The sequence below is a fragment of the Lissotriton vulgaris genome, chromosome 5, assembly GCF_964263255.1.
Source record: "Lissotriton vulgaris chromosome 5, aLisVul1.2, whole genome shotgun sequence".
NCBI classification, from domain to species: Eukaryota; Metazoa; Chordata; class Amphibia; order Caudata; family Salamandridae; genus Lissotriton; species Lissotriton vulgaris.
The window spans coordinates 1,896,961,652-1,896,987,840 of NC_141693.1; the positions used below are offsets into that span (position 1 = coordinate 1,896,961,652).

The window sequence follows — 26,189 nt, forward strand, 5'->3', positions numbered from 1 at the left end:
GGGTGTGATCAAACTGTTCACCCATTTCGGTAGACCAGCAGTATGCACTATGCAGGAACATTAAATCTGGCTCACCTGCTGATCCTCTTAAGCCAGAGCAAATTAGGAAGGTGCTTTCCGCGATCATGCTGCCCTGAGGCAGGTGATTAACATATCGCTTTCCATTGCAATTGTGCCTAAAGCCTGGAAACAAGAGAAGGTGCTACCTTTACTTAAAAAACCTCTGTTGGACCCAGCCAAGGCTTAAAACTATTGTCTCATATCCTTACTCCTCTGGGAAGCCAAGATTATGGAGGCGCATGCCAACTCACTCCTCTCAGACTTCCTGACTAAGAACAACAAGCTGGACCCCTCTCTGAATGGTATTCGACCTGGCCACAGCACAAAGTCTGCCCTCTTGGCTGTGACAGAACAACTCTGGTCTGCTTTAGACGCTAAGCAAACGTCGGCGCTGATCCTCCTGGATCTCAGTGCTGCGTTTGACACAGTGTCCCATGCCATCCTGTTACAACGCCTGGAGGAGGTGGGGATTGTCAGCATGGCCCTGAAGGGGCTCTCATAATTTCTCAGTGAGAGGTCATTCGTGGTCACTGTTCCCCCTTTTGCCTCAGGCACGCACCCCATCAAACAAGGTGTTCCACAGGGTTCCTCCCTCAGTCCCCTATTATTCAATCTCTATGTCCAACCGCTGGCCGCGGTGGCTAGAAATAGAGGACTGACCATGGTCTCCTACGCCGACGACACTCAGCTGGTGGTGGCACTCTCAAGCAACACCGGGATGGACGCCCTGAAATTTCGGAGCGACCTGGCGGTGGTCGCTGAGTGGATGACCGCTAACTGCCTCCAGCTGAATACCAGTAAATCTGAGGTGTTGTTGGTGGAGAAGGACCATGATCTGTGGAGCCAACTCTAGTGGCCAGAAAGCATACGTAGCGCCCCCCCCTCCCAAGCAGGCCGTCATAAATTTGGGGGTATGGTTGGACTCATCCCTCAGCTACCAAGTCCAATCCAAAAAGGTAGCAGGAACTTGGTTGAGGCTTCTACGGGGGCTCAGACCCCTATTGGTTTTTTTTTACCCACCTACGCGCCAGACCATCATTCAGGCATGTATAATATCCAGACTGGATTATGCCTGCTCTTTGTATTTAGGGGCAAATAAGGCCGAGATTGTGCAGCTCCAATGAGCCCTGAACGCAGCAGCCAGATCTCTGATTGGCCAGCGGAAGTCCTGCCTTGTGTCTGCCACCATCCACTGGCTACAGTGGCTGACGGTGGCTAGGAGAATTGAATTTAAGGCCCTCTACGTCACTTTTAAAGCCCTAGAACGTAACACCCCCAGTATCCTGGCCAACTTAGTTACTCCCTACGCCCCCCACATGTCAGCTCCACTCCGTAGGCCAGCACCTAGTGAGGGTTCCAAGGTTTCGGAGAGTGCGGGCAGGAGGCCGTTCTTTCCACAGCAGGGCAGCCCACCTTTGGAATTCGCTGCCCAGCCACATTAGGAGCCACACTAACTACTTGGCTTTCAGGAAGGCTATTAAAACATACCTGTTTCCCACCGTGTAGCCTGTCTCTCCCCTCGTGTTAGCTGTTCTGCTGTCAGCACCGGGACGCCCCTTTGCTGAGGCAGCTTTTGCGCTTTATAAATTGCTGAAACTTTCATACAATTTTGGAACCCCTTTCTTTCTAATAAATATTTCTGTCAATATTTCGGATTTTTCCTTCTAAGTTGGAACTACAATAAGAGAGCCACTTCCTTTGTCGTCTTAAATATCTGTATTGGCATTTGAAAAAAGTGCAGAGGGTACATCATTTTAGACATGTTCTGAAACCTTACAGCAAGAGAAACAAAAACAAAAACAAAAAAAGTGGGAAACACAAATACATACAGTGCCATTTCCAGCGTATAAGCAGCACCTAACATGTTATTGCTTCACTTTATCCCCTCAGCTTATGTAACATTCATTCTTAACTATGCCTTCTTGGCAACAAAACATTTTTGGTTAAACTTCCCCTCACCCCTCACCCGTACCGGTACCACCACCCTCCATGTCTGTGTGTGTACATTTCTCTTTCCAAACCTCCTCTGTGTGCCCTCTCTTGCTTCGTAATCATGTATCATCCTGCCCCTTGGGATGGTCACCCTACCATCCGCAAGGCAGCTCGGTTTCTGAGTCTGCTCTGCCTGCATGTCTCTCAGCATTGCTCTTCAAACCCATAAATCTCCTTCCACTTTTTTTGTCACGTCTGATCCTCTGTAATTGGACTGCGTCTGCCGTTGCCCATTTATACACGTCCTTCACCCATAGCGAGTGTGGTTCAACCAAGACATGGCCACATGTGGCTTTCCTAGTACCAGCCCCAAGAGCACACATTTCCTACTGAGGTTCTTGTTTTTAGGCCGGGGAAGTAACCCCAGACAGCCCATGCAGATCTCTTGGGGTACCACCCACCCTGTAGCCTCCTGTAACGTAGCCAGGACATCAGTCCAGTAAGGGCGTATGTTCAAACATGACCAGGACATATGTATGAAATCCAAGTCTGACTCACTGCACCGGAACCGTGCCCGAGCGGTTTGGATAAATCAGATTTAATGTTCTGGGAGTGAGGTAGGTTTGGTGGACAAAACTGTATTGTATCAGTTTAAAAGGAGCGTTCGATTCACTTGTTTCACCCCCTCATGAATGTTGATCCAATCCTTAGATGTTAGGGGCTCGTCCCCTATTGTAGACCACAGTGCATGTACAGGGAGTGTCTGGATCATCTTATCCTCCTGGATTGCCCGGTACAAATGCGATATAAATCTTTGTCCCTGGGCCACATATTGCAGCCCTTACAACGCATTTGCAATGGGGGGTTCTTCGGGGAATGAGGGCCACATCTCCCTGGTCACCTGGGCTATCTTCCTATATTGCAGAAACTGTCCAATGCCGCAGAGCAGAGAGGAGACCCCATGCCAACCATGGCACTTTCAGCCAGTCCTGATTTTATGGCTGCCTGTAGTTTGCATTCTGGGACTTGTAGTTTTGCTTTTACCATTCAATCCCAGGGTACAGTCCAGTAAAAAGCCAAGACTGTAAAAAGGTGTCACGCATGACATGGTGTCCCTGATCAGACCTGGTGCAGGCCTCATGACGGTGGCGCTCACAGCAAACATTGAGACACTCCCGGCGCACAGGCAGACGCTCCTTGATCTGCAGCACCTGCTCCCTCCACATGACTCCTCAGTCTTCTGTTAAATTATTGTTTTTTCTAGTACCAAGATGCCCTCTTGGGTGAACATTACGTGTTATAACAGTTGTCCATTCCCTTTCACTCACAGCACAGACCTCGACACTCCAAGTGCGTGAACCTCCAATACAGGTTCAAGGACATCTGCAGACCGACACCTCGAGTGCAGATTCGTTCATTCCCAGCTCAGATGCAGACCTCCCCTGCTCTGCAGCAAACAGTGTCCGGTGAGAGACCGACACCAGCTCTGCTGCACTCGATCTCAGCTCATCCACTGACACTCCCCTCTGAGCTGCAGACAAATATGTACGGGCAGCTGTTTACATTTGTGTAGAAGCTAGTGAGGTGGGAGGCGTCTGCGGAAGGAGAGACAGACACGCCCACTTCACAAACTGGGAGAAACGAAACTTAACTTCACCTCTTCCTCTCCGGCAAGAACATGGCTGCAGCGGCTCCTGTCCAGAGCTTGAAGGAGGAGGCCACGTGCTCCATCTGTCTGGAATTATTCACGGACCCCGTGGTTGCGAAGTGTGGACACACCTTCTGTCTGTCCTGTATCACTCGGTGCTGGCAGGGGCTGCAGACAGACTTCCCCTGTCCTCAGTGCAGAGAAATCTCTCAAAACAAATCCCTCCGGCCCAACAGGCACCTGGCGAACGTGGTGGAAATCCTTAAACAGCTTCAGGTACCGAGTGCGACCCCCCAGGAGGCGAATCTGTGCCGAGAACACGAAGAGAAACTGAAACTGTTCTGTGAAGACGACCAAGAGCCCATCTGTATGGTCTGCAGCATGTCACGTGACCATAAGACTCACAAGATGCTCCCCATTCGAGAGGCTGCCCAGGAGCACAAGGTATGTGTGCTGCTATAGAGGTGGGGAATAGGGTGACCAACTGACAATGGTGCAAATTCAGGACGGTGATTGTAAAAATTCAGGACAAAACTTAGCAACAAAAGGTCAGTTTTACAGACACATCAGCGCCATTGTGAGATTGAAAGCGTCCCACATGGGATGTTGCTTAAATGGGACCAGCAGTGCTGGACTAGAGTGCAGTCCTCCGAGTGGCCAGCTTTATGTGTCAGATCGCTTCAGGTATTCCATGCCTGTGGAGCTGGTGATGACTTGCATAGGGGCCGGTCCAGTACTGAGTGATGGATAAGACCCATAGTGGACAGGTCTTGTGTCAGGGTAAGAGCTTGAAGGAGGAAAAAGGAGTCATTAACCAGCCTGCGTGAGCTATATGTGGCTGCACACCGCTACTAGGCGGACCACTTTCGTTTTTTCTTTGTTTAGGTCCAGACCTTCCTGTTTCAAGTATGCTGCTAATTTATTTAGTGCTCTTTGTAATCCTATTGGCGTTTTACTCAGCAGTACTATATCATCTGCGTATTGCAGGCAAGGAATTCGATGATTAGACAATGATGGAGGGTGAACTTCATCCGACTCCAGCACGGTTGAGAGGTCGGAGAGGAAAAGATTAAAAAGAGTGGGAGCTAAAACACAGCATTGTTTTAGGCCTTGGTGCGTTGGTATACTCCTTGTTGTATAGGCCCAATTTCACTCTTGCCCAGGTATTTTGATATAGAACTTTTATTGCCTTTAAAAGATTGGTCAGCACACCCCAGGTCTTTAGTTTTCCCCATAATCGCTCTCTGTTAACACGGTCGAATGCCAATTTGATGTCGACAAAGCAGGCATACAGCCGTGTTCCCTTTGCTACCGCTCTGTCCATTAATAATGAAAGGCAGGTCAAGTTGGTAATTGCTCCCATTTTCCGCCTGAAGCCTGTTTGGGACCGGGGGATTCTGTTTGTTTCTTCAATCCAATCTTGCAGGTTTAAAAGAATGCAAGAGGCATAGAGCTTTGCCTCCACATCTATTAAAGATATAAGCCTGTAGTTTGTTGGTTTGCGGTGGTCACCATGTTTAAATATTGGATGAATGACATTACCCTTCCAGGATGCTGGGACCTGGTCTTCTTTATAAATATGTTTGAAAAGTGGCGTTAGTGTTTCTGCCCAGAAGGCCGGGTCATGTTTGAAGATGGCGTTTGGCAGCCCATTCGGGCTAGCTGCCCCTTCTGCCTTTAGTCTTGATATTATTTTACACACTTCCCTTCTGTTGGTTAATTCCGGAAATAAGAACGCTTCTTTTAAAACCTCCTCCGTCTCTAAGCCTTTGATATCTATGTTTTTTATTCCGATTGATTCGTCCTCATTTGTATTTATTGCCCTTAAATCATTTGTGAGGCCTGCAGCTGATGTGCAATAAAGGGTTTGTACGTGCAGGGACCAAGAATCAGCTCCCACTCCTGCTTCCTGGTGAAGTTTTGATCCTTTATTTAGATCATTTATAATGCCCCAAAAGTCCTGACTGTTAGGGTGTTTTCCTGCACTTAGGAGTTTATACCACAACATTTCCTTGTAGGAGGACTTTGCAACACTCAGTGACTTTCTGTAAGAGCTTCTGGCTTCAATCAGGTTTCCCTTGTTTGTCTGTAACCCCAGTTTTTTTTGGCGGGCTAGTGCTCGGACCTCTTTAGCTACCCTTCTTTTTTTGTTCTTAATTCCATATTAAACCTAGGCTCCTTCTTGGAGATACACTTGCTCTGTTTCCCTGATGTTACTTGAAACTTGTGAAGCAAGTCCGAAATCAATTGCTCCCAATTTCTTACGAGGTCTTCATCTTTTTGGGACCCCAGGTCGAATATTCGAGCTTTTGCGGCGGACTGAATTTTTTCCAACCCTTCTCCTCGCCATTTTACTTTCTTTAAGTTGAAGTTTGAAGCATGGTGTAAAAGACTGGGCATAATCGGAGCCAGGGTGGGCATGGTGTTCAAACTAGTTCTTTGGGGGAAATGATCACTTTCTGGCTGTTGAGTGATTTTAAATACCTCAATATCTGGGATTAGCTCATCACTTACTATGGTGTAATCAATTGTGAAGTTGACCCTTCCACTCAGGTATGTAATTCCTGCCGGCCTGTCCCCCCTTGTGTTTCCGTTCAAAATCGTCAGACCTAGTTCTTTTAAGTTGGTTGCTACCTTGGACCGCCACTGGATGATGGCACGTTTCCTTTTTCCCTCTTTTTGCCAATTAGATCGCAGTTGAAATCCCCTGAGATGAACATTAGACATCCTGAGTATGTTCTTTGCATCAATTTTGTCAGTGAAGTTAAACTTGCATGTTTTTCTTGATGTAACTTCCTGTCTGGGTGGATATAAACATTGATAATTAAGATTTGCCACTGTTCGGGCCCAACTGTCAGGGTTTCAGAGATTTTAATCACTTGTACCCAATTAAATCCCACGTCCAGTACTTCCGCTTCCCAGTTGTATTTTTGGGCTATGTAGGTTGATCAACCCCCCGCGGGTGCCCGAAGTTTGAGAGTCTTTCTGCCAAGATATGGTGGTCCTTAAATCCTGATATTACTGTGGGTAATAGTTTCCATGACTCCTGAATCAAGATTACATCTTGTTGATAGAAGAAGGCTTGTGTGTCATGGTCCAGCTCCATTTCTTGGAAGCCATGTACGTTCCATGAACAAAGTGAGAGGCTTGTTGGTTTGTTAACACTCTGCATGTCCTTCCTTCTGCAGGATGTCGTAGAAGATTTTTGCTCCGGGTTAGGTAGCCTTATTGCCCAGGACCGTAGGGACCCAAGACCTATCCATTCTTTCCCGGTTACGCTGACTAGTTATTTGCTCATTTTCTTTTGGGTATGCTCCATCCCTTATACTTGATGCAACAGGTGAGGTGGCACGTGCGCCTAGTAGACAGGAAAAGGGACATCCTCTTTTCCGTTCCCCTTTGTTTCGTTGCAAGGGCTGTTTTGTAAGGGATAGGGGTATCTTGGGCGTATGTGTCGGACAATTGATATACCCCATGTTTCATAGTGGGGTTTTGTCGAAAATATCTTATCTGCAATGGCCTTTGAGGCCCATGTTGTGACGGTGTCTTCGGTGTCTGTATTATGACGATTTTTTTGAAATTCAACAGCCAGAAGGTCCTGTGTTGTTATCTCTCTTAGTGCTGGTGTTGCATGAAACAATTTTAACAGGTTGCCTCGATTTGAGGATATCCTGTGGCCCCTTTGCTGGATATTCTGGGATAAATGTTAATTTGTGATGTGGTGATTCAGGGTGGTAAGGGGGTTCTTTAGACAGTTGTGAAAAGCCTGCTTTAGTCGATAGAGGCTTGATGGATTCATTAAAATTGGTTCTTTTGGAGCAGGCTTCCGGTTCCTGGTCCATTTTCACCAACTTCGTTGAATTTATATTACTTTGATTTTGCTCCGATTTTATACTGCTCATTTGAAAAGGGTATAGGTTCCTTTTGAAATAGCGCGCAGCTACGCTCATTTTCCAAAACTGTAACACACATGCGGGATTGTACAATATTCGATTTTGGTTCTGATAATTCTCCTTGTTTTCCGTTTAAGGTTGTTCCCAATTTTACAGATGTATTCTGCATGCTGGTAATTATTGGGCCGTGGTTGATATCCGTTTTAGGCAAACTTTGTGTACCGGAGTTTTCTCCCAAAGGTCGTTTTGGCTTTGTTTGCTCAGGACCTCAATTATCAGTAATATTGGTAGGGTCAATAATTCCTTGCCGCGGTTTATGATCTTTCGTTAAAGCTGATCTTGTTTCTCTTTGATGACTATGGGCTGTGGTCGATGAGAAACTTGTAGTACAGGATTTTTTTGAGGGTATTGTTATGACTTCCTGTCTTAGTTCTCCATCCCTCAAGGGGGTTTGAGTGCCCAGCTTGTCTGGCGTGTGAATTATTCCCTCCTTTCAACCTTGCGGCGTAGTCAGCAATAACGCATCGGTTTCCCGCGGGGTATTTGTTTTAAAAATCGGGAAGAAGTTGCCTAGATCTGGGTTTTGTTGCTGTTTATACTTTAATCTGGCTTTCCTGGCCTTTTTCTTTTGTCTCTTGGTTGTTTTTTCCACCCTGATGGATTTTCTAGAGTGCTGTGTTGCTTCCAGGTCTAATACCGACCTTTCTTGCCCCGCTTCCCCTAAGTTGTATTCTGTATCCGGTTGCGGGTTGTTGCTTATGAGCTCGTTTCTGCTCGTCGTGTTGTCTGAAGGTGACTTTTCCAAATTTAGATCAGATTCTTTTTCCACCGGATAGCGGGGATGTTCTACCTCCCCTAGGATGTCCGTCAGAATAGTTGGCAAACTCGCTAACTTTTCGATTATAATTCCACATCCACAGTTACACTGTTGTTTGTTGAAGCAGGTCTAGGCATCTAATTTCCCTTGATTTATTACTAGTGACAAAATTGAGTCCAATTTTGTGTTTATGCCCGCAATGTGGCCCGCCACTAAAGTAATAAGGTCTTTCTGCACCTCCATTTTGTTCGATTGGAAGTTCAGGACCTTTATGGCTTCTAGAGAGCTTAATAAGGTCCTAGTCCCATGATGTAGATGGTTGATCTCCTTGTGTCTTGCTTAAATCTTTAAGATCTGAGCTCATCGTGCTGCCTGATGAAATAGTTATTGGTGCAGTTTGATTTGGATGTCTGTAGTTTATTGGCATGATGTTGCTATCATTTATTGTGAGGTTTTGTTGGTGTCTTTTTTCCACTGGGCAGCGTGGGGTAGACATAGCCAAGCCAGGGCTTAGGTGTTGATATTTGGGACTAGGTTCAGTTCGTAGGGCTCTGCCTTGAGTATCTAAGTACATGGAAATTCTCTCCGTTAGTTCCTCCAATTCGGAGTCATTTGATAAAAACAGTGGTTTTAGCCATGGGTCCCCATCACGAGGGGATGTAGAGGATGAATTGCTGTGACTTGCTGATCCCTCCTTGGTACTTATTGAGTTTTAAGAGCCATTCAACCAGTTCGGTGGGTATTACGCTGTTGTTCGTATTCCGGCAGATATCCTTTACAAGGGCATCATCCGCGATATCCTTTGAGATTTCTGTGTAGTCTTTTGCCCCTAGATAGGGGTTCGGATGATGCACTTGGGCGGTGACGACCAATGATTTTCCCTGGGGTAGAGGGCCCCTGGGCTGCGGAGAGGGATTTGACCCTTGTTGATCATAGGTCCTGTTCGGCAGGCTTTTAGCCGGTGTGGAGGGTACGTTAATTGGGGAAATGGGGTTTGGCAAACTGCTAGCCACGGCTGTTGGTGCGTAAATCGCAGCGATTGGATCCTTTAAATAAAACAATTTTAAGAGCCCCGATTTTCGTGTGGAATTCAATGTGGTTTCAGGAGTTGGTGCTGAAACCAGCCTCTCCCTTGGACTCAATAGGACCCCTATCTGTTTGTCTTCCGCATTTAGCTTCCTTGATTTTTTTTTGGGGGGGCTTTTTGCTTTCCGCCGGTTGTCGCATTTTCCCAGATCTCATTTCCCCAGCACGAGCTGGGAATACGCTCCTGTCACCTCCTTATGCTCTTCCTTGTGGCTCTTTATCCCCTCCTTACCCCCCTTTGTTCCTTGATGGAGGGGTGCTAGGGTCTTGGCGTGGTCCAATACAGACCAACACAGGAGTGTATGGAGGACGAACAGCGGTTTTTATGAGTTTTATGAGCCAGCAGGTGGTAAAGCCGGATCCCTCTTCCTCCCGCAGATAGTCTTCGTCCTTACGCCTGGCTCTTCAATTCGATTTTTCTAGCTGACTGTCTGCCTATCTTGCTAGCCTGCTGGGCTATGGGCTCCTATCCACTATTCGTCGCCCTTATCGCCCTTGTCCCCCTCGTGGCGCAAGGGTAGTGTCCACCTGCTGTCTTGACTGTTGCTTTGCTTCCCACTCTAAGCCCCACTAAGTCCTGGGGGGTACAGGAGGGGGCTACTATAGTCTGTCAGCAGTGCTAGCTGTGCTAGCAATCCGGGGTGAATACTGGTAAGTACAGGTACAGGTAAGAACAGGTGAGGCGGGACCTTTGAGGGACCTTTGCGCAGGGCTGCGCTCTCACCTCGCTCCTTTCGTTGCCTCCCGCCTCCCGCCTGCTGCTTGCCGCGGCTCTCGGCTCTCCTCTCTCCTCCGCGGGGATCGCCGCTGAATGCTGAGAGCCGATTGCCTGGGTCCCTGGGTCCCTGGGTGCCACTGAGGCTGTGAGCTCCTGCCGCCGCTGCTCCTCCCCCCTGCTCTGGAGGGGGGGGGTCGGGGCTCCGGGCGCTTGTTTTAGAGCCCGGTTCTGGTTCAGGTTAGAAAGGGTTAAGGCACGGCTCGGGCTCGGGCTCGGCGGTGGTGCTGCTCGGAGGTGCTGCTCGGTGGTGCAGCTCGGGCGTCGCCGGATTCACTCGGGTTCCTCCGAGCTTCTCAGGCGGCTTTCTTCCGCGGGTTCACCCGCAGCTCTTTTTCGTGGCTTTTTTGCAGCTCTCACTTTCAATGCTGCACAGCCGCTCCTTCTCTGCTCTAGCGCTCACTGGCTCTCTGGCGCCACAGGAAACGGAAACACAAATCTCAGTCAGAATCTGTGCCGAGCAGTAGACCATTGGGATTGCTATATTTCTCAAGGCCCGGGTAAGTCTGGGTAGAAATGCAGCATATTCTGTCAGTCTATGCTCATGATAAAACAGACTTGAACAAATCTTATTCTTGTCTAAGGGCGATCTGCTCAAAGCCACATTTCCCCCCACAGCAACAGGCATGAAAGTGCAAATCCTGCAGGAAGAAGCATCCATTGCTTACTTTACACATTGCCTCTAAGTTAAGCCTGACTGCTCTGTGTCATAGCTACAGAGGGGTTGATTAAGCACAGATTTACTTAGTGACTTTAGGGGTTCACTCTTACAAGGATTGTGATTATTATTTAAAGTGGGTTCTCACCCCCTTAAACTGATATTCTTACACGTGACGTGCCTGGTTCTTTATGTTTGACTTGTCACTTCTTTACGGAGCTACTCACGTCCCTTATTTATGCTCTCACGTCTTCAGCATTGGTGCTCATTGTTCCCTGAGGGGTTTGCCCTACATTACAGCCTAATCTTTGCAAAAAAAAGTTTCCAGACTTTGTGAGAATCACCTTGTGTATGTTTGTCAGTCACACATCTACTACAAGAGCTGTAGTTGCTGTGAGTGGAAGATGTCTGCATTTATTTATCAGAAGATTCATTATGCACCTTACAAAGTTTAACTAGGTCCTTAGTTTACATGCTAATTGTAGGATATGCACGATTACAATATGCTATTTCTGTTAATTCAAAGTGTGTCCCAAAGATATAGGCTTCATGTATGATGTTTGGGATATGAGCTGTCATACCAACAAATGTTTCCCATTTCAATGGGTTGCACAGCTAATATCCATTTTTATGCCTGGATGATAAAATGGCATTGACCCACCAAAGCTTTACATGAGTCAGATTATTCCAAAATAAATTTCTGCAATCTGTTTATTATCCACATTCTCTTTCAAATACAAAGCTATTGATGAAAGCATTTTCCGCTATGGCTCGATGTGCCACTTCATGTAGTGCAGAAACATATTAAGAAAATGTATAAAGAATTAAAAACAGGTAAATAATGTTTAATCCATACAAAGAATAATAAGATGTTAGACCTGTCAGCCTTTGGCGTGGTCTTCCCCCAACATTTTGCCTTAACTTCGCTATGCTGAATTTATTTTTGTTGTCCTTGTGACTCTGTGCACTATGCCACTGCTAACCAGTGCTAAATTGCTTGTTCTCAGTCTTATAAACATAGTAAAATTGGCTTACACAAAATTGACACATTACAATTATTTATAAGTCCCTTCATTTGCCCAGGACCTGTAAATAAATGCCACCAATATGCCTGCAGCACTTATTCTGCCACCCACTTAAGTGGCACTTAAAAATATGTCTGAGGCCTGCCATTCCAGCCTGTGTGCAGTTGTAAACTGCAAATTTGACTTGGCAAAATAGACCTTTTTCCGAGCCTAAGCCTTTCATTATAACACATATAAGTCACTTCTAAGGTTGGCCCTAAACAGCCCATAGGGCAGGGCACAGAATATAATAAATGTTGGATAAGTACTTTTAAGTTTTATATGCCCTCATAGTGAAAAACTCACAAATGCGTTTTTCACTACTGCAAGACATCTCCCATAAAATAACCTTGGGTTACCTTATTACATTTAATAAGTGATAACTTTTGATTGGAAGCAGGTAGGAATGCCATATTTACACTCAAATGGATTGCAATTTAAACTCTTTTTAATGGTAAAGTTGGATTTTAAGTCATATTTATATAAAGGACACTTTTAGAAAGTTGCCATTGTTTCCCTAACCTTTTGGTTCCTACAGTCTGTGTTGGGCCATAGGTGTGTTTGGCAGTTAGCCTTTGTGTATTTCTCCCAAACAGTGTAACACAGTGGGGCTACATGTTGGCAGGAAAGGCAATTCTGCCAGAATGAGAGGGGCTGAGCCGTTCCCTGCCCAACTTACATTTCAAAGGCTCTGCCGCAGCACACTCACATATAACTTGCCACGAGCTTTTGTCACCCAAGACATTTTGAGGAAGGAAGGAAATTGCAGAACCATTTGTGGAGGGAAGCCTATAAGTTTCTCCCACTTCAACGCTGTCACCAGGTGTACATATATTGGACCCTCAGACCAACTTTTCAATATCCTTGTGGGCACTACAGAAGAACGACTTCTAGGCTGCCAGAGGACTTCCCTGCTGCTTGAGGACAGTCCGTTGAATTCAAAAGGCTGGTAGCTAACTCTGCATACCATTACCTATTTGGCAATAGGTAATGGTATGCAGAGTTAGCTAGCAGCCTTTTTAATTTGGCAATAGGTAATGGTATGCAGAGTTAGCTACCAGCCTTTTTAATTCAACGGATTACACCTAATAATCCAGAATAAAGTTGTGCGAAAGGTGGGCCTGTTGATTTTAATCACTGCTTGTCACGAAAGGAGTGAACTCGTATTGCTCCATTGCACTTTATACACTTTTTGCTTTTGTTTTGGACACTTTTTAGTTTTGAACAAAATGACCACCTATGATGTGAAAAGGGGCCAAACCTGGTGAGTACCTGCCAGTTGCCCCGAGGGTGGTGCGCCCGTGAGGGGTCATTTTGTTCTCCACACATTTTTTCACATTGGTTGTATGTGTTTTTTGATGTACTGTGCAAATGATTGATTCAGACATCTGTTTGCGCTCTGTTTGACTGTCTTTTTGAAGCTCACAAGGAATTTCCCTAGTTTTTATGTTAAGAAATTTGGACGAGATGCAGTAATACACCCAAAGAATAAACTACTAAGCCTGGTGGTGTAGCAGTAGAAATTGACAGTTAGCCTCTCTGCTACTGAAATACGAATACCGACGTGTAACGTCTGAAGGGACATGTTTTTTTTATATTGATGGTTTATGATTGGAGGGCAGCCCTGGTTCTCTGTTTCCCTCTTGGCTCCTTTTTGAAATAGACAACTCTCTGTCGGCTAAACCTGATCCTGTACCCAGCCTGCACTCCATCACAGTAGGCTTGAACATTTGACTTTGCCCCAGTCTAGGGTGACCAGATAAACTCAGCTTATGCTTTGTGGTTCTAAGTGCTACTTTTGCCAAATCTTCAAGACTCTATATCTCCAGTTCCAACGATTGGATATTAGTAATCTTGCTGACAAATAATTTATCAAATCATAATCTGGTTTTCTAACTCTGTTTTTTGATTTTTCTTGTGTTGTGTGTTAATGTTATTACTGATTGTGTGCTACATAAATACTTTACATTTAGAGATTAATTTAGTGGCTTTACTGGTTCGCCCATACAAGGATTGCCATGCATGCTTAAGAAGGGCTAACAACCCCCCTTAACGAATAACCAATTTTCTTATTGAAGAATACTATATCTGTATGGGGAAACAATCTGTGTGTTGTTTGACCAGTGTGCTCACAGGCATATTTCCATTATAACCCCGATTTATTTACAAAGTTTTATATCTTCATCCTTCATACTGCTTCACAAATCATGTGCATGCTGCTAGGGTGACTCCCTTCAAATACTTCAAATATTAGCAAATGAGATGCTGAATCTGTTTCAGCTATTCAACATGTTACTGCAGGTATGACTACCCATTTTCTTAATGTGATAGTGCTAAACTGTGCAAGTGCACCAGTTTCTCTTTATAGACAATTTTACCTGTCAAAATGGTGGTGCAGAGAACTGAAGCCAGGATCAGTAAAAGGTTGCAGTCGGAGGCTACTGGGCCTCTGGGCAAGGAACACGCAGTGGGATACACCTGTGGCTCTCTAAGGATTTTGGGACTGCGGGAGTTGAAGTAAGGTCTGGCTTATATGTGCTGCAGCCGGAGGTTGTGGGTGAGGAAAATGCTGTTGCCACTCTTTGTGTGGACTCCCATTAACCTTGGTTCGATTAGTTCCGGTCACGGGCACTAGACCCAACCACACAAGTGGTGCAGTATATTTATCAGTACAAGTAGGGCAATGCTGGACTTTAGGAATTTTGTGGATAACTGTGGTTCCAGATGTTTACATTACAGAACTGTAAGAAAATTTGTAATTTTAGTTAAAGTGTGTGGTTTACAGGTTATTGTTGGTAAGAAAGCCTTGTGGAATTCATGCAGGGAACACCACTCTGGAATCCTCTCGTTGCCAACTTGTTAAAAATGTCTCTGGTTGATAGGTTTCCATGAGTGGCCGCTGAGCACAGCCCCAAACCCGCAGCTACCCCTATTGCTGATCTCTCCACGAAGCACTTCAGAGTCTTTTGTGTCCAGGTCGCTTGACCCAATCACACAAGTGAGGTACCATTTTTATCTGGAGCTTTGGAGGAATGCTGTGTTGTAGGAATCTGTGGCTCACCACAGATTCCAGAAGTTTTCCTCATAGAAATGTGTGGAATATGTGTGTTTTTTTGTCAAAGTTTAAGGGTTGCAGGGCATTGTGGGTTAGAAAATGGTGCAGGATGCATGAGCAGCACACCACCATGGACTGCCCCGGATGTCTAGTTTTCTGAACTGTCTGAGCCTGGTAGGTTTTTCCAGGTGGCAGCCTGCCAGAGCCCAAAAATTTCTGCTGTTTACCATTGCAAGTGGGACAATATTGGGAGTTAGCAACACTCTTCCGTCCCATATGTATAAAAAAATTCCCAAAAGAATCAAATGTCCTCTTGATTGCCAATGGGATGGCATGCTGTAGACAGCAAGGTAGGAGAAGGACTGGGTTTTTAAGGGTGAGGGTGGGAATTAAATTTAGGATGGGCAAGACTCACCCCATTATTTTATTATAAATATATATTCCTGAAGCAAATGGCAAGACTCATTTTTAGGGCTCGCGAAGCGATAGCCCTTTTTTTCAATTGCGATGTGCAGGCCCGTCTACACGTGGAGGGTGACCGTACCGGAACGACCCTAGCCGCCATGCTTCACAAGCCACCTGCGTCCACTTACGTGGTGGAACTGTTACATGACACCCTGAGTCTCCAGTCTATCCCATCCGGGCTCCTGGACTCGATAAACTCCTTCTACACCAAACTTTATTCTACTACTTCTGTTGACAGCGAGAGCGAGCTGCTTGAATATCTGGACACTGTTAAGTTATTGTGGCTGGATTGTGCTCATCAGGCACATCTGGATGCCCCGTTTATGGTGGAAGAGATAGTGCAAGTCATCCAAAGTCTTCCACGCCACAAAGTGCATGCCTTGATGGCCTGACCACTGCATTTTATAAAGAATGCATCACCATCCGTGCATCACATATGCTCGTTATGTTTGAAGAATCTTTTGACCGTGTCTCCTAGCCACCTTTTTTCGCAGAGACAATCATTATTACGCTGTTCAAGCTGGATAAAGCTGCATCCCACTACGATTCATGTAGGACACTATCTATGATCAACGTAGACAACAAGATCTTTGAGAAGCTCCTGACGTGCGGCCTCCTCCCCCTCATACCCACGCTTGTAAGGCATGACCAATTCGGGTTTATTCCTGGCCACTCCACATCCCATAATCTCAGCACCTTATTAGCGGTTCTACACCATCTCCATCCCCAGGTTTCAGCGGCTGCTGACCTTCTCAATGCCACAAAGGTGTTTGACTCGCTGTAGTGCCCTTACCTTTTCCCTCTTCTTACACATTTCTGGCTCTTTTCTCGTTTTCTTCAGCAAATACAATTGCTGTATACCTTCCCTACTGCCGAGTAACCTCTGAACGGCATGTTATCTGACCCTTTCCTGGTTACCTATTGTAAACACCAGGTTTGTCCACTGTCGCCCATCCGTAGCAATGAAGCCCATGGCGGCGCGTCTCCATGTTCATCGTGGCCTTGGCTTCCCCACCAGGGGACTAATAGTCTCAAAGTATGCCAATGATTTCACCCTTTATATCTGTGGACCCCAAGAGAAACTTGTGGCAGTTACCCGTGAGGTCATAAGATTTGGAGATTTCTCCGGCATTCAGGTAAATTGGTTTAAAATCCATCCAATTTGCCCTCATTGATGGCACCCAGCCGTTCACCACGCAATACTCTGCTTATGTTCTCGGTCGGCACTGACATAGTAGCAGAGAAAGCACGGTTTGCCAGAGGAATGCTTGAGATCTCCAGTTGGATGACGCAGAATTGCCTCCAGCTGAATCCTGGCAAGACTGAGATGTTGCTAATGGACAAAGCCACAGCGAGCTGGTCGGATGACTGGTGGCCTGCCCAATTGGGAGTAGCCCCTGTTCCTACCCAATGTGTCAAAAACTTAGCGCTAAAACTAGACCAGTCTTTATCTATGAAAGACCACATTGCCGCGACGACCAGCTCATGCTACTACAGCCTGCGTCTGCTGCGCAAAATCCTCCCCTTAATGCCGACCTCCCAGGCTGGTCCAGGCTATGGTCATCAGCTGCCTGGACTATGGCAACGACTTGTTGGCAGGGGTAGGAGAGACCTGCTGAGCAAACTGCAGGTGATTCAAAATACTGCAGATAGGATGGTATTGAATTGCCCAGTGGGTACCGCATCGGCGCCTTTATTGCGCGAACTCCACTGGCTATCAGTGAGAAAAAGATCATTCTTTAAGATCTGTTGCCTCACTTACTCAGCACTAAAGGGAAACGGTCGCAAATACCTCCAAAACAGACTTACTAAACACGTACCTAACAGAAACCTTAGGTCTGGGGTGCGGGTTCTCCTACAAGTACCGAGTATAAGGCTGTGTTACTCTGGAGGAAAATCTTTCTCGTACCTAGCGCCAAGGTACTGGAATGAGCTACCAGATCCTCTTCGCAAAATTGATATCTACAGCACATTCAGGAAACAGCTGAAAGCCTTCCTATTCTAATCTCACTTGTCTCCCCCTTCAGTCTCAGGAATATTGCTAGCCAAGCGCCGAGATGCCCCCGGGTGAGTCGAGCGCTATACAAGAATAATTAACATAATTAACATTAACAATACCCGCTGCAGTGGGCATCTGAACCAGTGCGATATTTGGGCTTTTGGCTCAGTCGAGATCCAGATGAACTCCGGAAAGCAAACTTTGGCTGTACTGTCACCTGGTTGGAGGACAGAGTGCGGATTTGTTCTCGGTTGCCACTGCTGGGTCAGAATGTGATAGCAAAAATGATCTTTCTACTTAAGTTTCTCTATCTGTTCCTTAATGTTCCAATTCCCCTTGCTGACACATTTCTGCGATATCTCAGAGCGCTGTTATGGGCTTGCAAACAACCACATATCTACCAGGAACCCCTTACCTGTCCACTTGGCAACCCAGACAAGCCACTTTACACATTCTGTGCTCGGGTGTAGTAGCTACACTACTGGTTATATCCGACACCTTTCTAGCCTCACAAAGCCATCAAAACTGACCCCCCATTGCCATGGCCCCTTTCCACTGCTCTGTACAAGCCTCTGGCAGAGATCAACACTGTGGAATGTATGTGCTGGACTTGGGATAGACTGTGATCTTGCATATGACTCTCTTGCCTATATGTTCCCTCTAAGCCCTTTGATGGAACCTCCAGTTACCACCACTGCAGGATGTGAGTACCAGGGCGCGCACTCGTTGATACAGCCTTATCACTTTTTCAGACCTTTACCCGGTGGAAATTTTTATACCAATATTTGAGAGCTCAGAATCTACTCCCCCGACCCCGTTGGACACACTTTGCTATTATAAAATCTGTGGGACTTGCCGTGCCCTGCATGAAACATACCCAACTTCCCCCTGCCCCACTTGAAGCTCTGGAACACATGCTCATTACTCCATCACCAAACAAACACAAACTGTGTCTACACCATTATGCAAAACTCTTCGACTAACTATCACAACCTCGAATGCACACTGACATTGGGCCCCCTATTACAGAAATCCAGTACTTCTGCTGAGCACAGATGGAAGCACTCTCACCCAACTACAGACTGAGATTGATACACTTCAAGTTTCTCCATCGCTTGTATCGTACCCCTTCACAGCTCTCTTGAATGGGGTTAGTTGCAGACCAGCGCTGCCTTAGGTGTTCTTCTTCACAAGCCTCCTTTATACACCTAGCCTGGCATTGACCCAAGGTTGTGGACTTCTGAAAGGAAGTCTTCTCCATCATTTTTGCTGTCACTGGTTATCTTCCCCCCCTTTTGCCTGCTGGTGGGTTTACTGGGCTACGTTAAAGACACTCCATCATGTGCATGCCGGCTCACCACCTATGGTCTTTCTTCTGGCTAAACGGAGAGTGGCCATTAACTGTGATCAGTGACACCGCCCATAGTCAAAGTTTGGTTACAGGATGCCGCATACTGCCAAGAGCAGCTTTCCCACTTCTGGAAACTGATGCCCTTACACTTCCGTCCCATAGATGTATGGTAACCGTTCTTGACTTGCATGTGCCAGAGATCTTCCATCCCATCTTTGTCTAATGAAACACACTCCGAGATGGGCCCGTTATGTCCCCCCACTTACTGAAAGAATGATAGTGCAACTGGTGTCTCCTAACACCTCATGCTTGCCAAGCCAGCAACTAGTTCTCCACCGTATTTTGTATTATGTCGTTATATTGGTTGTTACTCTGCCATTTGCCCTGTTTGGGGTGTTGGGGACATTATGCAGAACCTGATGTAACCTACTGTACTAGGAAATATCGTGCTGTCCTTCCATTCCCCCACCCTTTGTTTCCCCCTCCTCTCGATTTTCCTCCCCCTACCCATTTTCCTCTGTCTTTGTTTACCTGTTTCGGATATTTTACTGTTCAACTTTGACTTAATTGGCAATAAAACAGTGTGTATATGTGTGTGTGAATTTTGTTACTGTTTTTATATGATACTGTATTTATATGATTTTATATATATATATATATATATATATATATATATATATAATCATATAAAAACAGTAACAAAATTCCTGTTGTTTAGTGGGCTTTTAGCCCTCCCTGGGAGGGGGGGGGGGGGTAGATTAGGAGTAAGTATCCCATACACCTCCCTGGGGGGAAAAAAGACTGTTGCCCTATTTACTTGGGGCGCGGGGATGGTCCTGTCCATATAAATTCATAAAATAAACATTCCCTGGCGTCTAATGGCTTTTATGCCCAGGGCGGGGCAGATCAATAGTAATTACCCTGATCTGCCCCATGGGGGAGCACAAAGACTGTTACCTCATTTATTTGAGGTGGGGGCATGACCAAGGGTAGTCCCCCCCCCCATATTTAAAAAAACATTTCCCTGGCGTCTAGTGGGCTTAATTCCCTGGGGGGGTCAGATTGGGGGTAATTAACCCCATATGCACCCCAAGGTGGGGAAGCAAGACTTTCTCTATTTACTTGGGATGGGGGCATGGCCATGCCTATGTTGGCCAACCCTCAACCCTGTATCTATACAGTTAAAGAAATACCTGGTGTCTAGTGGGCTTTCTGCCGCCCAGGAGGGTGTGGGGGGGGGTGTAGTTTATTTGTGGTTTTGTAACGCGCCGGAATCACACCCGAAAGTGTATCTCCGCGCAGTGCTGTCTGAGAGTGCAGGAGAGGGAGGCTCTAGTACTGAAACAGAGCGGTCTTAAGACTCTTCCTGAAGATTGAGTGGCTGGTACACTGCCTAAGGGAGAAAGGAAGGCTGTTCCATAGACGTGGACCCATAACAGAAAGGGCACGTCCGCCCTGTCTGGTCTTGCTGAATCGGGGAATCTGTAGTAACAACTGGTTACTAGAACGCAGGTTGCGTGAGGGGCAATGATGGACAAATTTTTCAGCTAGATAGGACGGCCCTAGATTATGCAGACTTTTGTGCACCACACAGCAGGTCTTAAATTCCACCCGTTTCCGGATGGGCAGCCAGTGGAGCAGTTTAAGAAGGGGCCGGGATGGAGTTCTGGGGGGGGCATTTGTCACCAGGCGTGCTGCGGTGTTCTGTACCACTTGGAGCTTGTTTAGTACGCCTTCATTGGCCGCTAGGAGAAGACCGTTACAGTAGTCCAGGCGACTCAACACGAGGGCCTGAACCAAGGTCTTCCTTGAGCTGTCGGGGAGGAGAGGAAACACCTTCCGAAGGAGGCTGATGACATGGAAGCAAGACCCCACCGTGACATTGACGTGGTGTGCAAGAGTGAGGTCATGGTCAAGGCGGACCCCCAGATTTTTCACCACCTGTTTAGGGGAGGGGGCCTCTCCCAAACTAGTAGGCCACCTGTCAGGGGTCCACAAGATTTTAGCTTCCCCGAACAACATGACTTCTGACTTTCCCACATTACATTGGAGAAAGTTGTTGGCCATCCAACTGGCGACCGCCGTCATGCCACTCGAAAAGGCCTGCCTTACCTCAGCGGTAAAGGTCTTAAAGGTAAACAACAACTGAGTGTCGTCTGCGTATGAAATGGGTACAAACCCGTACGACCTCATAATATTAGCTAAAGAGGCAACATAAACATTAAATAGCGTAGGGCTAAGACAGGAGCCTTGCGGGACTCCTCTAGTGATTTTAGAAGGATTGGAACTGAAGGTGCCCATGTTCACCTGCTGGGTACGTTTTGTAAGGAAGCTAGTGAACCACGCCAGGGCTGATTTTTCTAGGCCGATCTCCTCTAGTGTTCTTAGAAGAATGGCGTGTGATATGGTGTCGAATGCTGCGGACAAGTCCAACAGCACCAACACCACAGACAGACCCCTGTCCAAGGACATACGTATAGTATCCGTGACCGAGAGGAGAGCAGTCTCAGTACTATACTTTGGCCTGAACCCAGATTGGGAATGGTCCAGGCAACCTGTCCGCTCAATAAAACTGGAGAGGTGATAGTTGACATGTTTCTCCATCAGTTTGCCGACAAACGGCAAGAGGGAGATGGGCCTCAAATTGGACATGTCAGACCAAGGAACAGAGGTATTTTTCCTTATAGGCTTGACCAGGGCATTTTTCCACTCCAGAGGAACTAAGCCATCAGATAACGAGCGGTTGATCAGGGTCTGAATAGTGGGACTAAGAACGTTCCCTATGAGATGCATCACTCGGGCAGGAACGAGGTCTGCCGGGCAACCTGATTTAATGGTGCCAATCAGTGAATTGACATCATCCAAACTGATCTCAGGGATACAGGACAGTTTAGTAGGGACAGAATCAACAGTCTCGAGCTGAGGGCATGGAGAGGGATCACTAGTATCGACCAAATTGATAGATAGAGCAATTGCCTCCAACTGCCTCCAAGGTGGGCTGTAAGGCTGAAATATAAACATTGCCAACCAGGAGCACAAGCCCTTGCTCAAGGAGCTGCTCCCCCCTATTCCTTGAGGCTAGTGGGCGGATGCTTTCTTGTGGATCACTCTCATGTGGCGATTCCCAAGCAGGGATCCCTGGGCAGAGGTACCTTTGGAAAGAGGAGGTTCTACCCTTTCCAATGATGCCTCCCTCATGGGAATCGGTGCTTGTTTGGCTGAGATATAGCACTGATTCAGTGAAAGTAAAACAAGCCTATCAGCTTGTTTTAATTTCACTTTTACTGCAATGACCTCAGTGTGCCCTGCGCGTCAATCGTCATTTAAGTAAAAAAAAAAAAGAAAAAAAATACAGGCTGCCCGGGAAGCACTTTCCTAGCAACCTGAGGAAAAAAATAACCAAAGGGGCCTTTATAACCCTCCCCAGTGTTGGCCAGTGGCTGACACCCTCAATGGGGTGGGAGTGGGGCCGTTGGCCATGACGGTCGCACCTAGGAGGTTAAGAAACAGAGAGTAGAAAGAGTATGGAGTTCGTATTGCCAGGCTCCCAGGTTTGTATTTATTTGTATAATCTGCTCAAACTTGTATATATGAAAAATAAATGCAAAAGCTTTTATTGTTGATGTGAGTGCTCTAAGGAAGTGCAGACAGCAGTGAGCTCAGCTTGCATTAATGACAGTGTTTTCAGTATAAGAACCTTTGCATATGCTTGAAAAATGTAACAATAAACTACATACAAGGCTCCCACATTTCTCCCTGATTATATGCAAATGCATTCGGAAGCATGAAAGCAACACTGGTGATTACTTTCAAAATAAAATGGACACAAAAATTTGCAACTTAGAAACAAAAATTGTTGCACATCTTTAAATATTTCTCGTAACAATTTTTTTAGTTAAGTGTATTTGCAGCTAATATATGTTTTAATTTTATGAAAGTGACCGAAGTGCACCTGCTGTCCTTGCATTAGTTCAGATTTACTACTTTCAGGAATTCACAAGAGTTTACAGATGTAGGCCTGAACACTACTCCTAGGAACTTTTTTGATTTCCATGTATATTTATTTGCTAATGCGAAAATCTGCTGAGCAGTTGCAAATTCACTATGCCTTCACCCGCTATTTCCCACTATGAAAGAAGTGTACTTCTGCCTTTGTCAGGATTACATATGCAACCTTCTCCCATATGGGAAAAGATCGTAGGGGAGTTAGTGAATACCCATAGACGTGCGTTTGTGATGTGCGTAGACTCGCAGGACATTCCCCTACCACTTCTCTCCTATTTCCAGACGCTGTGTGACCCTGATTACGAGTTACATGGTACTGCCTGGGGTGTACATCTGCACTCCTAAAAACAATCTTGTTCACCAGTTATGAGTTTATCTAAATAGAATGAGGAATAACTGTGCAGGCCCAGTTATACTGCATGGCATTTTCTTCTCTGTGGCGAGTATCTCACATTTACCACCTGTTTTAACAGGTGCCAGATGTGGGCGGGGGCGGGGCTGATTTGGAGCAAGTGGTAGGGGGGAGAAGGAAGGGCCACTTGGAGAGGCCAGGGTAGACTATCGTCAATCAGGGGGGTGGGGGAGGGGGAGGGGGTATTTCATGCTCCCCTTGTGCCATGGCTGAGAGTTGGATGGCAGCCGGAAAACGAGTCCAGGCTGCATTGTGGTGGGGTTTCTAAACCCCTTTTACTGGACAGATTTTTCGGTTGCTAAAATGGGGTCCTTTGATCCTTGAGCAGGAAAATACGAATGCAGAAACAGCCCCCTCATGTTTGAGCGGAACAGAATTCCATTTGGGAATTGCCATCAACTCCTAATCAATGCCTATGTAGATTTTCAGAATGGTGGCAAATTCAAAACCTTGCTAAAGTCCAAACCCTCATATAATATGAGCCCTAACATAATCAGAGACGCAATTATCAGAGCTTTTAAATAATCAGACTAGTGCCATAATTTCTCACATCTCAGCATTAAGCCGAAAAGGGCAAGCTTTTCTTTTTTTCTTTTTACTTTTTACAGTATTGGAAGCGTCTCGTCCTTTAAACAAGTAGATATTTTATAAAATTCCACACCCCTGTGTAAGGGTCTCAACCTCTTGAAGGATAGTTGCACAATGTCTGATTTTTAAAATATTGACTTTCTTCTTTTAGGAGAAGTTTCAGGACTATCTAGTCTGTTTGAAGAAAAAGCTTCAGGATATTCTTGAACTGCATCGCACAGAAGAGATGAAAGTGACAGAACTGGAGGTAAGAACAGCAATTCATATAGCAGCATCTGGGAGTGAGGACTCCAAACATTAGCTATCACTTTATCCGTTTTAAGTGCGACCATAGCGTTCATCTCGGGTGTTGGTCATACCTGTGTTGAGGGCATCCTGACTCTGCTTTGCAACTATTACCTGCATCTTCCTTAAACATAAAGTCACTCTAAGGACCCAGGGGTTTGCCAGAGTTATTGTTTGGATGTGTGCAAAGAGGATTAACTCCCAAGGCCTTTTGTAGCTGTATCCCTGATCTATGTATAGCTACCTGCTATGTTTCAGAAGTGCATGACCTTCTCTTCAGAGGCTTATTTTTCGAAACCTGACTTTTTTCCCCCCACCAACCTTATTGGTTTTGTAATAGTACATGTGGTATCATATAACATTTTTCTCATCATATAATCATTGGTTACATACATTCCCTTTCTCATAACTAGAAGTATTTCCATGAAAATGTGTCACTTCTACATGCATTGGTTATACCAAACGTCATTCAAGTGTGCCATTTCATGTATTCGTTATATGTGAACTCACGCACATTTCCCCATACCCCCTTTACTTAATGCTCTGTTGTTTGCTGTACACTAGATGTAGGTAAATGTGATTGCAAGTTTAATGGTTTTCCAATGGGTCAGCTAAGGTCTGTGTCCTCATTTTGAGTAATTTCTTCAAATGGTCTGGCTACCGTTTCTTGGAAAAATACTTAAAATTTTGTTGCAATGCTTCTTCGACATCGTCTAACTGCAGTGTTAACTAAAAGTACCGACCTGGTGTTCGTAGTCTGCATCATTGCCTTAGGTTATTGGTGCATCTAGAGACTTAAATTATTCCAGTAGGAAGTCCCATTCCGTTGATATTGGCGTCTTATGCAATCACCTGTACTCCTGTAGTGTAGTTCCTATATTCCCAATAGGCTCTGCGCATTGGAATAATATATCCTGTAGCTTAGACATAGGACTGAGTCTACTAGGTCTCTACCGGCTATATTCGACTTAATTGTGAGTGCCAGCTAGCGCAGAGGTCACTAGAAACTTTCTGGAATAAACAAGAAGGGATTAGTTTCTGACAACCGCATAAAACATGACAACTTTGTTTCCCAAGAATAAGAAATCAAATCTGTAGAGTCGCAGAAACAATAGATAACTATTTCACTCAGTCAATCGTGCATGCTTAGTTTCACCAGAGGTGCAAGAGAAATAGAGAGACGGGCGTTTTTAATAAAAAGGTATTTATTGAACAGTCTTCTTTCTCAAGCATTGAAAATGAACTGCTACAATAGTAAAGCTTACTATGAAGTACAATGCATATAATAGGAACAGTATTATAGACTAGTACTGTAAAAGCATGATATGGTTTCTAAGCCATTAAGTGCATAACATTTATAAAATACATACAGTGATAAAAGGATGACTAACATACTCAACTGGTGCTTCTAGAATACGCCTACCCCGGTGTACCTAACCTAAGTCTGGTAAGAGGGAGGGAGTATAAGAGGAGGAGTTTAAGTCTAGGAGTTCTGTGCCAGGAATCTGATTCCAATAATTCTCTAAGAGGTCTAATCAGCTCCGTACCTTTGTTCTAGAATGAAGGAGGTCTTGTATCTCGTTCTCGTAACTCGATTTCCCAGATACCCGCAAGGGTAGCCTGGAAACACTGGAGCTGTATTTCTCGGCAGGAGAAATGACAGAGTCTCGCAGTGCGTCTGCTGGAGGGTCGGCTTCCTTCGGCACTTGCTGCTGCAGGGCGTCGGGCAAGTAGATAGTCGATCTGCTCCAAACCACCGTGTGTTTGTTTAGACAAATCAAGGCATATTTATACTTTGAAGGTGCCGAGTTTGACGCATGTTTGGGCTTAATAACGTCACTCAAAGGCTCATTTCTTGGAAAACGCCGGGAGTTCTAGGAGAACTTAATATTCAAGCAGGGGGAAGTCCCGGGCTGCTGAAGGCGAGTTTTTCCAAGAAAACGTTGTTAATTCTTGGAGCTTAGTGGAAGTATCCATGCCGTATTTGGGCTATATGCTTTAGGCCAAATATGGTAATGATTTCTATGCCTATATAAGGGAATGATAAAGTATACCTATATAAGGGCATGAATCAGGAAATTTATACTAGGGTCCGA

General features: G+C 45.7%; 1 protein-coding gene across 1 annotated transcript in view; it reads left to right on the forward strand.

Moving 5' to 3' along the window:
• Positions 1-3,624: 3,624 nt before the first annotated feature.
• LOC147717653 (E3 ubiquitin-protein ligase TRIM39-like) overlaps positions 3,625-26,189 on the forward strand; it is a 235,451-nt gene continuing 212,886 nt past the window's right edge. The window contains exons 1-2 of the mRNA XM_086924439.1: positions 3,625-4,084; positions 23,960-24,055. Of these exons, the coding sequence (XP_086780565.1) occupies positions 3,671-4,084; positions 23,960-24,055 (510 nt within the window). The 5' untranslated portion in view covers positions 3,625-3,670. The remainder of the gene's footprint in view (positions 4,085-23,959; positions 24,056-26,189) is intronic.